We start from the raw sequence: 15,986 nt of genomic DNA on the forward strand, positions 1-15,986 counted from the left end.
ACGTTCATGACAGGAAGGTCTATAGGTTCTTAAAATTTGTTTAAGGAGTTTTGCTCTTCTTTTGCACACAAAGAAAAAGAGGAAAAACCGGAGCAAAGAGAGCAAACGAGGGGACGAGAACAGCAACTGGACAGGCATAGAAGTCATCTGCTTTATTTATTTATGTCAAACAATAATACAGAAGAAAGGGAGAGGTCAAATGAAAACCAACCGTCTACATTAAAATAAAGAAATTTCAGTCCTGAGATTGACAAAAAGCAGGGAACAGACAAAATATCTACTGTGATCGTTGGGATGGAGGAGGGACAGTGGCAGTTTCAGCAAATTGAAGATGATGGTATTGGGGTAGATTAGGAGGAGATTGCAGAACTGGAGAGGGTAAGCAATCACTGGGATGCTTGGCTGTAGGCACATTCAGAAGTTGAAAACCCCACGACTAAAGGATTTTACAGCTTTGTTTTTTATTTTCAATATTCAGACTTCTTGTTTCGAAATCTAAGACTCATATATTATTATTTCCCCCCAAAAAGCACAGTATTTTTATTTATTTATTTTTTTTACATTTTTTTTTTTCATCCTGAGGAGACAAAATCATTTTTAAACATAAATACAACACTGCAGGGAGAACAATAAGAGAGATGCTTTATAGATTTCCCATTTCCATATATATTATTTTCTCAAGGTTACGGCACCCTCAGACTTTGGCAGCGTTGGTGCGTTTGAGATCATTCGGGGGGGGGGACAGCCCTGTTTGTCCACAGGAACATTCAGAGAGCCGCACAAACAGTAAAAAAAAAAAAAGAAAAAAAAAAAAAGAAGCAAAATCCCCAGACTTTTGAGTTTAGATTGGATACAGCAATATACCCATCGCATAAACCAGATGAATATTTGGAGGCCATAAGCTTTTTCAGCTGAACATACATAGTTGTGACGCTGAAGAAATAAAGCGCTGTAAGCTCCTGGAATTACGCCCTGCTGCACTGCCTTTTAGAAAAGGGCTCTGAGGCTGTGCCTTTGGGAAATGATCCTGATTTCCTTTGTCATCTGTGCTGATTTTCTTTGTATTGTGGTGCATTTATTAAATGCTTAAAACAAAAATTCGGATGATGCCGTGCTCACACGTGACCCGTCCAGTTCCATCCTGTAGCACTAAAGGGATGCTAATGCGCTGCAGCCGTGCGGCACAACACGGCATCTTTAATAATATTGTGCAATTCAGCTATAAGGCTGGTGGGTTAACTATACAAGCCTCCTCAGGACCATCTGAATTATTGATTAAAGTATTTTCTTGCTATGTAGTGGCCTAATGGAGACGACTGGCCGGGTGAATTTGTCTTCTTTTAGATGTATGGGACGGATGCCTGGAAGAACTCTGTGATGAGCGCCTCAAGGGCCCAAGGGCAGTCAGGGGACAGGACTGAGGCTGACCAAAGCGTTGCGGAGGGGACGTCCCCCCCACCCTGTCATCTGTAGGTTGGAGAAGCAGCGCCAAGACTCTACAGAGTGAACAGCTGCCTTTATTTTTCTATCCCTCCCTCCCCTCCACGTCCCCTCTGTTCTGAGAGTGAAAGAGCTGACCCCGCTTTGAACGGCTCGTCTGCTCTCCTTCCGTCTCAGCAGTATTTAAGGTGCGTAATATGCGACTAGACCTCTAGACCTGGGTAAAGGTCTTCATGGACTTATTGGGATTTACCGAGGGGATTTTTACAACCAGCATAAGTCAATTCCCCTCCACTTTGCCCCAGGGCCATTCTCCTGAGTGTCTCATTGCCCTTGAAAACGTGTTAACAGTCAATAGCAGTCTGTAGACACAGAGATAAGTTATAGATCTAAATGTCTCCATCCTGAGGGTGGTGTTGATGTCGATTATCATTTCCTGGGAAAGCGTAGCGCAACAAATCTTCACCAAAAAAAAGTTCATTAAAAAGCTGAATTTAATAAATTGAAGCACAATAAGTCTTTCAGAGATGCCTTTAGAACTTGTAACCGAGTACGGGACCGCAGAGCCAAAGAGGGTGAATGCAGCACCAGGAACATGGCAATTATCCTGATTACTGATGCTTCGAGGCTTCTCTGACCCCAAATCCCTCCCTGTATCTTTCTTTCTGTTTTTTTTTTTTTTTTTTGAGATCTGTCACATTGCACAGGGCCCCCTCAGCCAGGCAGGGAGCAACCATGTATAATCCAACAGAAAACAAATCCCCTCGATCAAACACAGCCCAGCTTTTAAAGCAGGCCTCTGAGCCCAGGCGCCATGGTGCGCTGCGGAGGCCCTCTGAGACGGTGTGGAGGCTGTGATTTAGCGTACCCCCCTCCCACCCGTCCTCTCCTCTCCTCTCCCCTCCCAAACCCTGCTGTCCTCCCCTTCAACGCCAACCAGCCAGCCCTAACCTTCGGTTTGTTTAAGCACCGCTGAACCCTGTTGGCCCTGGACAGGGGGAGGGTGGGCTTAGATAATGACATGCCATATGCCACTCTGCCTCTGCAGCTGAGTGAGCCGTGGCTGGATCAGCTCAGGCACAAATCTATTTGAAATTTAATTCTATTATCCTAATATGGGCTAAGCGTCCATTGTCCAAATCAAGAATAGTGGAATGGACCAGAGTTACGGGGCTAAGATGCATCCCATCAATAGGAGCTCATTAATGAGTGCAAAGAACCAGGGGGACAGACAGTTTGGAGCCTGTAGACTAGGAAAAAAAAAAAAAACACGCTCATCCACATTGTATTGAATAAAAACTGCTATGAAATGAACATTTCTGCTAAATAATAAATTATTTAATTCATGTGGTCTTTTTCGTGTGTTACTCAGCTGAACTTGGCACAAAGCGGACAGAGTCCTCCCAGTACCTAACAGGAAATCCCTTGCTATTTGAAAAGTGTTTGATTTCACCCTTTTGACTGAATGAATGCGCTCCACTGGCAGTGTCCAGTAGCCAGACGTCACCCAATATTCCCATTAGCAGAGAGGCCTGGTGCCTCAGACCTCCACTGGTGGGAAAGGCCAGACACCAGAAACTCTACTGCCTCAAGTGTCTCCTCTTCACTTCAACATCATGTGACAGGGTTTAATGCTTGGATGCAGAAGCCAAACGGAAGGGATTTAGGGATGGGATGTATCTGTAAATCTGTCAAAATATTTCTACAAGACAGAAAATATGCTGGAATCAGACTGTGGCTGGGGCATTAAGCTGTTGAAACAACATGAAAATTTTTCACTGGAATGTTAAGGAGGCTTACTGTGCAAATTTAAGCCAAGGGGCTTGGTGAAAAAAAAAAATCTCTGTCAGCCTTCAAAGACAGTGGCATGTCTACAAACAAATGTAGCGCAAAAATTTAAGGCTCATAGTTTAGAAAAAGCAAATGCTGTCTTAAGGGAATATGGTCTATTAGCGGAATGTAAGTGACAAAAAAAAAGTAAATAAAATCCTTTTGAATAATACAATTTCGTGAGTATAAAATTTCCTTCTCCAACTGTCCTATGTCTTTGGATGACCAAAGTGTAAACACTTAAAGGTTGAACAGTTAAATGTACTAGATTTTCTCGCTTGTCGGCATCTTAGAGCTACAGTACATCGCACTCCTCTCTGGATCTCACAGAGCGGCTGAGACAAGGACCCAACTTGCCACTGACTCCTAGAGGACATGGTATATTAAAAAAAATAATCACAGACTTCAAAGCCGAGATGTGGCTTCTGAATATATTCTTAAAAGAAATTTATTTTACACCTCAAAACAAAAATGGATAAGGATTAGGGATGTGGTACATTGGGAATGTATTGACAACTGTAGTTTACATTTTTTTTTTTGGTGTAAGCTCAGAGAAAAAAATGTTAATACAGTCATAATAATTGCACTTCATAAATCTAGACTGATGCCAGTATTTCCCCACAACAAAGCTTGTGTTCTCTCGCTTTCTCTCCAGTTAATAAATTCAATTTACCATTGAAATTTGACTGACAAAAGAAATGCTAATTTAAGACCAGAGGACTGCTGCACTGATCCAATTTTTCTCTTTCACTTGAGTCCCACAAGGCAATAAAACATCGCAGTAATTTAAGTGCAGTACATTCAAGGGAATCTCACAGTCATAATAAATATTTCACTGCTCTGAATCATCAAGTTAAGACTGGTCCGTGCTAAACGCATCCCAACCAGGGGCTGAAATGGACAAGGAAAAGCAGTGAGCTTCGTCTCATTTCATCTGACACCAGAGGACAGGGTATGATTGTTTTCATTTTGTTTTTTTGTTTTTTTTGTTTTTTTGTTTGTTTGCAGGATTAGGGGTGAACATTACCCCAAAAAAAACACGATCTCCATCTGTTTCCACCAATTCCCGTCATTATGATAACACCTGAAGGATGAAGAGGCCGTTGCGCTGTAACTACAGTTATACAGGAGTCACGTGAGAACTTGATCTACGCTCGAGCTCCACAGAAAATCTAAAGCCTCCAATAAACCGGAGCCACATTTGCAACTGATCTCCGGTACATTACTCAGATATAATGTTGATGGGACTGGTGAGTCTTTCAGTCTTGGTGATAGAAATCTTGTAATAACACAATTAAAAGTCTGAGGATTTTGAAGAACACAAACTAAAATGCACACACGCGCATGCACTCGGCCACATACACGCATTAACATACATGTAAGGTTATGCAGATAACCTCCCAATCACATTCTTCATTGTAACATTTCTTTTTCTTGTATTTTTTTTTTTTTTTTTTGCAACATTTTCTTTTTAAATAAGTATTTCAAGATTTATTGTAGATTCCAGTGTTGGTTAGGAAAAAAAAAAAAAAAAAAAAAAAAAGAGCTCTCCGGCCGGGTCCTTACAGAACCAAAGCAGCAGCTATGCCTCACACCAGGACATAAGAGACTGCACATCAGCTTGAGGAGGAATTATTAAATCATAAAAACAAAAGTGGAAAATAATAAAATGGAAAAAAACAACAACAAAGAAACAAACAAACAAAAAAAACATCTGAGACACTTTTCCCCATAGCAGCCAATACATATAATATACCTACAAATATATCAAACAACAAAAAATAGGTTCAAGTTTTTCAAGTTTCTTAAATATATCATATCCAAACTACCCAATTCCAAACTTCAAAGTTAACAAAATTCAAGCAGTGCAATTTATGTATCAATTATAACAGCAATAATAGCTAATATTGTACTATCCTTTTAATTCAACCTTATGATCCTTGTACATAACACCCGAGCTCATAATCATATTCTTCTCATTTGTCAGTACATTTTGAATGTGTACGTGTTTGTGTGTCCCGTTACAGAGTTTTGGATTTTCTGAGCAGCCCTAAACGTTGGTCTTTTAAGACCATTTTCAGTGACAACCTACGCAGTAGCTTCATCCTTTTTTATCTGTGTGTGTGTGGGGAGGAAGGGGGTGGGGGTGGTGGGTGGTGGTGGGGGTGGGGGGGGGGGGGGGGGGGGGGGGGGGGGGGGGGGGGGGGGGGGCAAGTGGCGTATGCACTTCATGTCAAACTATGATTCTCATAAAAACAGATTCAGGCAAGAAAAATGACAAAGAAAAATAAGAATAAATTTAAGAATAAAAATGAAATCTATCAATCCAAAATCCTATTGGCAAACCACACAATGGAACATCAGGAGAATCTTGAAATCCCTTTTCTTTCCCACTGGCATTCGCTACTGCCTTTTGTATTTGGGATTCCCGTAGCCCGCCTCGGAACCACCAAACGTAGGGTCACACAGCACGACAACTGCTCTTCTCTAAGCTCCCACACTAGTTAAAGCAGTGGCACTTGCAACGACTCGGCAACCCCAAAACACCTCTGTTCTATAACTTTGATTTTCTTCACAAAATTCACAACTCTTGATTCTTTCCCTCCTCTTCCTCCTCCTCTATCTGTAAACAGGGAGGCGGATGTGTGCATGCTGGTGGTCCAAGAGACGTGGCACAGACACAGTCTCGTAGCCTTTGCCAAGCATCTGCTCCTTGATGCAGGGTGGGTGGATGTCGTTGATCAGGTACTCCAGGGACTGCAAGCTGCTGCTCAGCACTGATGTATTGCACATGCTCTTGCTGGGCAGGCTGCAGCACAAACCTCCCCCGCTGTCTATAGCGGGGTGGTGGTGGTGATGGTGGTGGTAGTGATGATGGTGGTGAGGGTAGCCCATCTCTCTGTGCCCCGTGGCCGGGCCTCCTGTGGAGGTGCCCAAAAGCTCCTGGGGGTTGTAGCAGTCACTGTCAGGTGTCACCAGCACACTGTTCCATGGCGGTGCAAAGTATTGACCCACTGAGAAATTTCCGTGCATCCCCACGCAGTTCAAAGGTGAAGAGCTGACTTTGTCCAGCCCGCCTCCTCCGCTGGCGCTCGCTGTCAGGTGGTACGGCCTAGAAGAAGAGGAGGACATTTGGGCCGCCATAATCCCTCCCCCCGGAACGCAAGTCTCGGGGGACTTGCTGATGGCGCCCCCTCCGCCGCTGCCCCCACTGTACATGCGGAGCACGGCCTGTTGCTGCTGCTGTTGCTGCTGTTGTTGCTGTTGCTGTTTCTGCCAAAGGATGTAGTCCATGCCGTCTGCGTAAACACCAGTCTTAATCGCGTCTGCAGTCTGAGCCGGCAGCCCAGGCCCCGTGTACACCATGTTAGCCTGGGGACCCATTCCTACCACGTAGCCTCCACCTGAGGAGCTAGAAGAGACCCCCATGACAGCTGTGCCCTGCTTGGAGGGGCTGGAATTCGAGGGCGCTGTGGCGGCCCCCTGACACACCTGCTGCAGAGCCTGGGCCTGGCAGTGCTGGTTGATCTGATAGATGATGCTCTGGATGGAAGGGAGGTTGGACTGTGCGGGCAGGGCCAGGCCTCGGCCCCCGGTTACAGGAATCACTGAGCCAGCTACAGTGACGTTTGGAGGAACTGACAGTCCGGGGCCTTCCGGAGGCTTTGAGGGCCCAGTGTGGTATACCATTTGTCCGTGGCCACTGGCTAAAGTGCTACTACTAGGAGGTGGATATGGGGCAACAGCTATGTGGGCTGGAGAGAGCTTAGTCCGTCTGCCTTCTGAGTTCTTGAGAACACCTTTCGAGGGGATGAAGGTGGATGTTGATAACGATGACGATGACGAGGAGGCCTTGACAATGGCAAGAAGGCCATGGTAGCCCCCTGTGTGAATATGTGGGTAGGGACTGTAGCGTTGCCCCGTGGTATCATATCCATTCACAGTCCTGTTAAGGTGCTTGTGCTGGGGAACCCTGATGTTTGTGGGGAAGATCTTGATGGACAGTGGGTTATTGGCTGTCTTCTGAGCGTAGGCATCAAGTTCTGCCGCGGTGGGGTAGCGTGGGGTATGTGTGGGCACCACCAGTTCACCTGCAAGACAAACAAGAGGAGAAAAAAATATGAGTGAAATGAACAAATGAGATCTTAAAAAACATAGATGGCTGCATGTATCAGAACGGAACGGCAGACGTGGGGTTTAATTTCCAGACATATCAAAGTAGATGACAGGAGTGGCAGCTTCACAAAGCCAGATCAATCAATCGCTCGCAAGAACCACCATTATTCTGAAATAGTAAAAATCCGGCAGCTGTGCTGTGACAACGTCGAAAGCAGACTGAAAGATGTCAGTGTCACACAAGAGCAGGTGAATAACACGAGAAGAAAACAGAAGCCACACAACCCAAACAGAGTCAGAAAATTATAAATGAGGCCTGGCATTCATTTATGTTCCACCACTCCCCTCCTCCATTTGAGCTTTCTTTCCATCTCATTTTCACACTCTCCTGTGGAAGTTCATCCCTAGACAAATGGATCTTTTTAAAAACTCATTCTGTCAAAGCCTGGTACCTTAGGCGCTGTTAAATCAGTGCATTGTGAAATTAATTCGGACTCTCTTTAGCATTGAATTGGGTTAGCCTTGGATAGCAGGCAAGGAGGGATGAAGGGGAGGGGATAAAAGCTGGTTTAATTGCAGTGGCACATTTGAGATTTATAAGTGGTATCACTTACTGGGTCTTACCCTTGGCCACAGAATTTCCACATTTATTCAGTCCAGGAGTACATGGAGAGGCACTCGCAAAAACCAATTAAACATCCATGGAGAATTACTAGCCTGGTTAAGGTGAACTACGTATGTCAGAATGAAGCCAAGTCAAGAACACTCAAGTGATGTTATTTGCAAACTTGGTCCAAGGATAAAAGTTTGCTTCGCAATGAATGTGTGCTTGAAAAGCATTTCAAAAAAGACAGAAGCACACAGAGATAAAATAAAATAAGCCCAAACCCTACGAGACATGCCTCTGCCCTTGTGCGTCTATGAAATACATTAATGATGAGCACTGAGCAGCAAATCATTGGCCTTTGCCTGCATTTAACGCAGACTGTTATGTTTTACAATAACAATGCAGACATGACAGAAGAGACAAAATGCACATATCTCTATGCACGCTACCATCACACTTTAAATGTACCGTACATGTAAATGCCTGGCGCTGTTTGCAACATGAAACCACTCCAATTCTAAATCCAATTCACCAGTGGAGGTGGTGAGTGAGACTGGCAATGGCCCTCGCTCAATGGACCAAGTCTTGGCCATTGTGAACTGAGGTGGCAAACAGGAAAAATGCAATTTCTAAGAACCTCACCATGTGTCATTGTTTGGGGGTTGGGCACGGAGGTGAGGGGCCGCGGTGAGATTGGATTTAAACGACATTATTCAGGCAATTTCATGGCTACTTAGCTCAGTGCAACAAAAAGGGTGGGGGGCTGGGAAAAGAACTCAATTTACAAGCAATATATCAGCTGCCACAAATGACTTGCAACCCCTTCAAAAATGACATTTTTATGCAAAAGCTAACAAAACGCACAAAAATTAACTGCCATAACTGTGCCGTCAGCAAACGTCCTGGCGACCTAAGGAGTCTGCAGGGTGCAGCCTGTGACTAGGACTCACTCCATTTCCTTTCCGATTGCAAAATCATTTTAAAGAGACTCCACAGTCAAGTAGTCACAATTCTCATTTCTTTGCTCCCATTACAGATAGCATGCGGAGTTCATTTCAACAACCCTATGGGTCTCCAACTGTGAAAATGATTAAATCTACAAGATCCATATCATAAAAGAAATAAATTGGGAGTTTAACAGTGGAGGGGGAGACACTGTGTGTATTCTAAGACAAATTCAGTGCCAGAGCTAGTCAGGTTCCAGTCGGGTTTATTCATCTGAGAGACAAAACACTTGAGAAACATCAGAAACCCTACTTAAAATTTGAATCCAAATTGGTAAAAAAAAAATACACTGGCATTAATGATTTAGTTTTAATCAGCTAGGATGGTTTCCTAATAGGGAAGTGAGTGCGCCAGGCCGGCCTATCTAAGATCTAACCAACCTTACTGAGGCAAAGCCCTGCTTCCCTGGTGACAGCAGTGCCATTTGCTTTGATGTTCTGACTTTCAGTGGAAAACTGACAGAAGACTTATTTCATTTGCTCAGAAGAGAAAAACATGTTCATTTCAAAGCATATTGCTGGTCCACATGCAAATGGAATGGCATCATTTTTTCTGATCTTCTTTACATGAGGGCAAAAAAACATCTTTGATCATCACATGGTCTAAATGAGGAGAGATACTTGGCTTTCAGGCATATCAAGGGCCTGTGCCCTGCCGCCCCTACAAGCCCCCAGCTGCAATATGCCCATCATTCCACCTAATTACTGCCACATGAGGGGAAAAAAAACTATAAAAACAGCCAGGGAATTCATTAAAGGGTGGCTAATTCTATTCCTTCTCACTGACTGGGCCCATATTTTCCATGCCTGAGCCTGCATTTCTTCTGAGAGAGGGGAGAAAGCACTCTCCCTCCGTCTTTTCCCAGCTTGGCCCTTGTTTGTCAATAGGCACAGCCTTTGGCACACCAACCTGGCATCAAAGGGTTTCACACTTCACAGGCCACAGGGATTAGAGGCCTTTCAGGCCTACAAAACCCATCTCAGCTCCACAAAGGCTTCCGGTTATTAGAACCCACAGGCATAAAGGAAGAAGAAGAGGAGGAGGAGGCAAATGAGCATCTGGATGCTTCTGATTCCCGCTTCCTCTTTAAAAAGTTCCATGGTATAAATTTTATAGCAAAGTTGATTACAGTAAGTATGGCCACAAACCAGTGCATATTTCACTCTCATACACACACCCATACACACAGTGTGTGTGTGTGTGTTTGATGAGCAGGGCCTCCACATCTTTCTCCTCCAGAGCAGTAAGTCTATAAGTGAGGACACGGAGGTTAAAGGAGAGAGAGTCTCTTTTTAGGCTAGCGCTCTGTGACTTATTGGTTTAGGCTGCAGTAGATCATAGCTATGAACAGCAGCATACAGATGGTGCTGGCTGATAAACACCCTCCGAGGGAGCCTGCACTGCCTTTGTGCGAGCCCTCATCTCCTCATAAGGTAGGGGGTTTCCTGCACCTGTGCATGCACTTTAGCATAGTTGTGCATGCAAACATAATGCAGAAAAACAGAAATATGTACATATATGCATACGCAGATGCACACGCGTGCACACACACATACACGCGTGTGCGCACACAAACCTGCATCTGCAGTTGTGTGTCTCATTTGCTCATTTGCCATCAGTAGAGCATGTTGTTATCCTCTGCTCAGCGCTCTCATGAAATGTAGGGCAGGGACAACAACAGGTGCCTGTGCGGGCGACAGCCTGCAGTGCCTCCTGGGCTAAATGCTTCACACTCGCTTCATTTCAACATGCGACAGCCTTGTAAGGATTAATTATTTCCCCTGGGGATGGAAGAATATGCTTTTTCCCCTTCCTGAGAGCAGGAGGCTATGTGCATTCACGAGCACATGAAACAGCTTACGGTAAATGAACAGGGGAAACCTGCAGCCAGCACTGCTTTTACAACAAGAAAGAAGAAGAAAAGTTTCGCATGAAAGGAATGTAAACAAACCAAGCATATGATTGAACTGCAATGGAGATTAGATAAAAGCTCAGGCAAACACATGCATTAGTTCTGAGAGATCACGCGCCAGGGAGCGGAGATGGCAGGGAGGCAATTAATGGGCTGACCTTCGTCCTTAATCACCCAGTGCCTGGCACACAATGCCCATGTGTCAGAGCAGCACATCTCTAAATGCCACCCCTCATTAGCACGACGCACGTGGTGAGAGAGGCTATCTGTGCAATGTTACACTCTCCAGCGGTCAGACAGAGATAGCAAGGCAGGGATTGGATAACATGGCAGCACAGAGCCGGACTGAGCCGCAGTAGGCCACGATATGATCTAGAAATCCCATTTCACTTGGAGGATGGGCACTCTCTATTCTCTCCATTTTTGATTGGCATGAAACTCCCCAAGCGCAACGTCCTTGGTGTACCCGGTGCCGTCACCGTGATTGCGTGCGTGCTTGTGTGTATGAATGCGTGTGTGCGTGTGTGTCTGTGTGCATTTCGGTGAAGGGGGTACCCAATTTTGAACACTCAATTAACACTCCTTTAATTAGCAAGCAGTACATTTTGAATTCTGATGAACCAATTTTCTTGGTGTGAGGGTGGAAAGGCAGCGGTGGGGGTGGGGGGAGGGCTGGTAAAGATGAGGTCCACTGGGTACAAAACAGCAATAAAGAGGGAACTGGTTAGATTAGACTGTAAAAAATCCATTAAAGTCTGTGCACTTCTTCCAAGTGAGAGGTCAAATTGTGTTGATCACAAGAAGCAAAGGCAGACAGAGAGAGTATGAGAGCAGGGAGTTAGGTGAGGTGGAAAGGGGGGAGGAAGCAGGGGAGTGGAGAAAAAGGGAAGTGAGATAGGGAGTCAGAGGCTGTGCAAGAGTGCAGCACCAAATCCAGAGGACCATGAGAATGCTTTGCATTTTAATTAGAGGTTTAAATGAATAAGCAGAGGAAACAGTCTTAGAGAACTGCCTGAAATGCCCTTGCTCCCATTTATTAGTGTTCCAAGTGTTCGAAAATCATGAGCAGGTCGGAGAAGTTTCTTCTTATTAGTGGAGAAAATGCTCCAACACATCAAAAAGCTCTCAGCGTTTTCTCACTCACTCCTGCAGGCCTGTATCCCTACTTACCGCACGCTTTGATCCTCTCCGACCACGTACGTTTGTGAGCAGGGGAGAAGAGTGCTTGTTTAGATGAAGGGAGAGGACCGTTTGGCTCAACTGCAATTAAGTTTTCACAGAACAGCGAGTGTGTAATACACATTAACTTTGGCAAAAACAAACAGAGCAGTCTGTGATGAGGTTAGGGCAAACAACAGGCACAGAGATTACCACGAGGATAAAAGAAAACAAGGGGTCAATTTCCGTTCAGCGACGCTACACAACACTCACTGGGAGCCATTTTCCCGAGGAAGGCAGACGCTATTAAATGAGTACGAGTCCGCACTGCTCTCGTGTTCCTTTCAACCACCGTGGAACCAGGGGACCGGGTCTCTTTTTTTTCCACGCTACTTGACTTTTTTTTTTTGCTTTGGAAAGTGCAACAAAAGATTCTTGTGCATTCTTCACTTATGTGCTATGAGTTTTAGACCACTGGGCAACTCGTATAGTGCGGGTCACGGCTAATGGACAGTTTTCCCTTAACCTCACCGCAATGAATTTATTCAAATTAATAATTCAGGGCTGAAGCAGTTTTCGCATACTTCGCATCAAGAATCCTTCGGCTTGGAAAAAAGTTTGACCTGACTCGAGAGGGAAGACTGAACGGCATTGTCCCTTGAAGGAACCCTTGACCTGTGGCTATTGTTTGGCTCTGAGCAGATAGGATCAGGGTCTATGACATCCTCTCCCCACCTCCATTAGCCTGCTGCAAAAGGATGGGCATACAGGGGGAAGCCAGAGGCAGCCTCACATCCTGAACAATACCTGCCTTGTGCTAATGGAGGTGTCATCTGGCACAGGGCTGATTAGTCAGCGATTACAGCCAGGCCTCAATTGCCGTGACAACTGCTGCAAACACAATGGGCCCTGATAGAGCCAGCTGTTTGGTCCTCTGCAATTAACCCTGCATCCCACTCGTCTCTGGCAGCGCGCTGCCTCTAATTGACTATCGGGCACACAAAGCAGGGGCTGTCGGCCAGACCCCCTGGACACAGCCCCCCACCCCTCTGCCGAGGTAGAGATGATAATAATAGAGGCGTCCCGTGGACTCAGCCGCCAGTCAATCAAAGCCTCAGAGCCCCACAGGAGCTTCCTGAGGAGAGACAGAGCAGAGGAAGCACATGTATGAGCCAGTGATCAACAGGGTAGAGCAGCCTCGCAGGGGGCAGACATGTTGAATATGCCCTCAGCCAAAGTACTAATCAATTCAAGTACACATGAGGGGAAAGGAAACCCTGCTGCTTGCTTGATATCAGAAAAGCCATTTTTAGGAACACTCATCTGCCTCTGTTCATCTCAAGGTTGATTTTCTGTGCAACAACAACGAGAGACAATAATCAAGGCAATTATTTGTCAGGCCTCCGCTATCTATAATTGCAAAGATAAAAATCAAACAGCAATGATTTCTCAGAGGATAGAGCCGTCTGAATTCAGCGTCTGCTCGTGTCATTGTAATCATCAAACAAATGCATATTGTAAGACGGTGGAAACAAAAATGCGTCCTCCGCTCAGCTGTCTGTCTCCTCCACAATTTTTGTGATTTTTTTTTTAAAATAACAGTTTTAATACAATAAAAAAAAAAAATCAACATAACAAATATTAAATGAAGACTGTGAAAGTTATTTTTCACAATTACTGGTACTTTTGAATCGAGCATCGCACAGAGAGAAGAAACAACACAAGTAATCAAATGAACCACCGTGTTAATAAGAGCAGTAGTTAGACAACATTATTCAGCAGGGCACGCCATGCTGCATCACATATTGGGCTTTTTAAACTGCAAACATGTTTCCCGAATGGCAAAGAGGATAATGAGAACATTGAAGCAATCTGCACACGGATCCTTCGCAGGCATACAGAAATGGCACAATGTCAAAAATGGATTTAATCATTAAAATAGATTTTGAAAAAAAAGGGAAAAAAAAACTCCCAAATCTAATCTTCATTTCATTAAAACCAATCTCATCCAAGATTTAATCTATCTATTTTCTGCACTAGCAGATGGAAGAAATACCAAACTGTGAACCTAATTTGGGCTTCCTCCTCTTAGAGACTGCAGCATGAGGTCATTTAGTTAGCCTGCAGTGAAGCAGTACACGTGTGTGGTTAATACAGTACACTGAGCCAGAGATAAGGTCCGCAGGTACAGATAACACTGGGACAGGGCAGCAGAAAAAAACACGATCACTTTCACTTTCTGCACAAAGAGTTTGTCTGTTAATATAATTCTTCTATGTGTATAATGTGATGGAGGACAATGTGCCCAATCAAAGCTGCTAATTGGGTTCCTATCCTAAAGGTTTCTACCCAAGAAATGTGAAATATTATGGCATCAGGACACTGTCATGTTTACATTTTCTCGTTAGAATTTATCTCCAAAGCCAGATGTTACTGAATCAGCTATGAAAATTAATTAGCTGGTTTGATGTGGCAGCCTCATGCTCCTTCCAGACAGACCTGGCTTTTATGGGCTGTAGGGGAAATTACTGAGAACTGATTGATCCTGAAGGACTCCTCTGTACACATGGCCTGGCAGACAGACACACAGCTAATTCAAACATGTTCCCCTCCCAGTGAACCTGACATTCTTCCTCTTTAATAACTATAACATGTCATTTAAAATGCATAAATATATACATTTGGGATGCTAAGATGCATAGCTGCTGCATATGGAAAATAAACATGATGTAAAATCAGACACATTGGAAAAGACAGATCTCAGTCTGACCTCTAAAATCCACCACTCTGTGTCTGTCTCTTAACGCACTGAAATTACAAATGGTTGAATCCCTTTCTACGTGTCTCTGGAATCCTTAATTTTTTTTTTATCATATACAATATATACAAAATCTGTATCATTTATTCTACCTCTTTTCTGTATGTATTTGTGCTCTTCTATTGCTTCAGTCTCCCCCCTTCTGTCTCGTCATCCCCCGTTCCATCTCTTCATCCCCATCTCTGTCTCTTCTGTCTCCCTCTCTGAGTAAGTGAGTTTCATCTGGGGTGCTTGCCGGGCGAAATCACCTCAGGGCGAACACTTTATTATCTGTAGTCAAAGCGTCACCACAAATACCATTCTACACACACAAGTGTCACTTTCCATTTGTCTGCACTCTGGCTGCATTAGCAGAGCCTAGCCAGCCCAGAGCCTCATCTCAAACGCACCCAGCAGAAGAAAACTAACAGCGTGGGAAAGCACTCGTCCTGCATTCCTGCCCCATTAACAATACTGGCAGCACCAGAGCAAACCCCCCCACCTCTTAAGGGAATTAAAACACCATCAGCATTACCTATAAGGACATGCGCTATGATGCCAAAAGTATTCGCTCACCTGCCTTCACCCGCGTGTGAACTTAAGTGACATCCCGTTCTTAATCCATAGGGTTTCATATAACATCTGCCCACACTTTGCAGCTATAACAGCTTTAACTCTTCTGGGAAGGCTTCCCATCAGGTTAAGGAGTGCGTTTATGGGAATTTTTGACCATTCTTCCAGAAGTGCATTCGTGAGGTCAGATAGTGATGTTGGACGAGAAGGCCTGGCGCGCAGTCTTCATCTAATTCATCCCGAAGGTATTCCAATGGGTTGAGGTCAGGATTCTGTGCAGGCCAGTCAAGTTCTTCCTCACCAAACTCGCTTAACCCCAAACCATAATCGAACCGAACTTCACACTTGGCACAATTCAGTCAGACAACTAGCGTTGTCCCGGTAACCGCCAAACCCAGATCGGTCCATCAGATTGCCAGATGGAGAAGCGTGATTTGTCACCACTGCTCTAGAGTCCAATGGTGGTGCTTTACACCACTGCATCCGATGCTTTGTGCTTTGCATTTGGTGATGTTTGGCTTGGATACAGCTGCTCAGCCATGGCAATC

The 15,986-nt window shown here is 44.7% G+C and overlaps 1 protein-coding gene across 1 annotated transcript in view; it reads right to left on the reverse strand.

Moving 5' to 3' along the window:
- Positions 1-5,446: 5,446 nt before the first annotated feature.
- fam222aa (family with sequence similarity 222 member Aa) overlaps positions 5,447-15,986 on the reverse strand; it is a 44,698-nt gene continuing 34,158 nt past the window's right edge. The window contains exon 3 of the mRNA XM_047591923.1: positions 5,447-7,361. Coding sequence (XP_047447879.1) covers positions 5,890-7,361 — 1,472 coding nt within the window. The 3' untranslated portion in view covers positions 5,447-5,889. The remainder of the gene's footprint in view (positions 7,362-15,986) is intronic.

Source organism: Mugil cephalus, chromosome 8, assembly GCF_022458985.1.
Source record: "Mugil cephalus isolate CIBA_MC_2020 chromosome 8, CIBA_Mcephalus_1.1, whole genome shotgun sequence".
In the NCBI taxonomy this organism is placed as follows: Eukaryota; Metazoa; Chordata; class Actinopteri; order Mugiliformes; family Mugilidae; genus Mugil; species Mugil cephalus.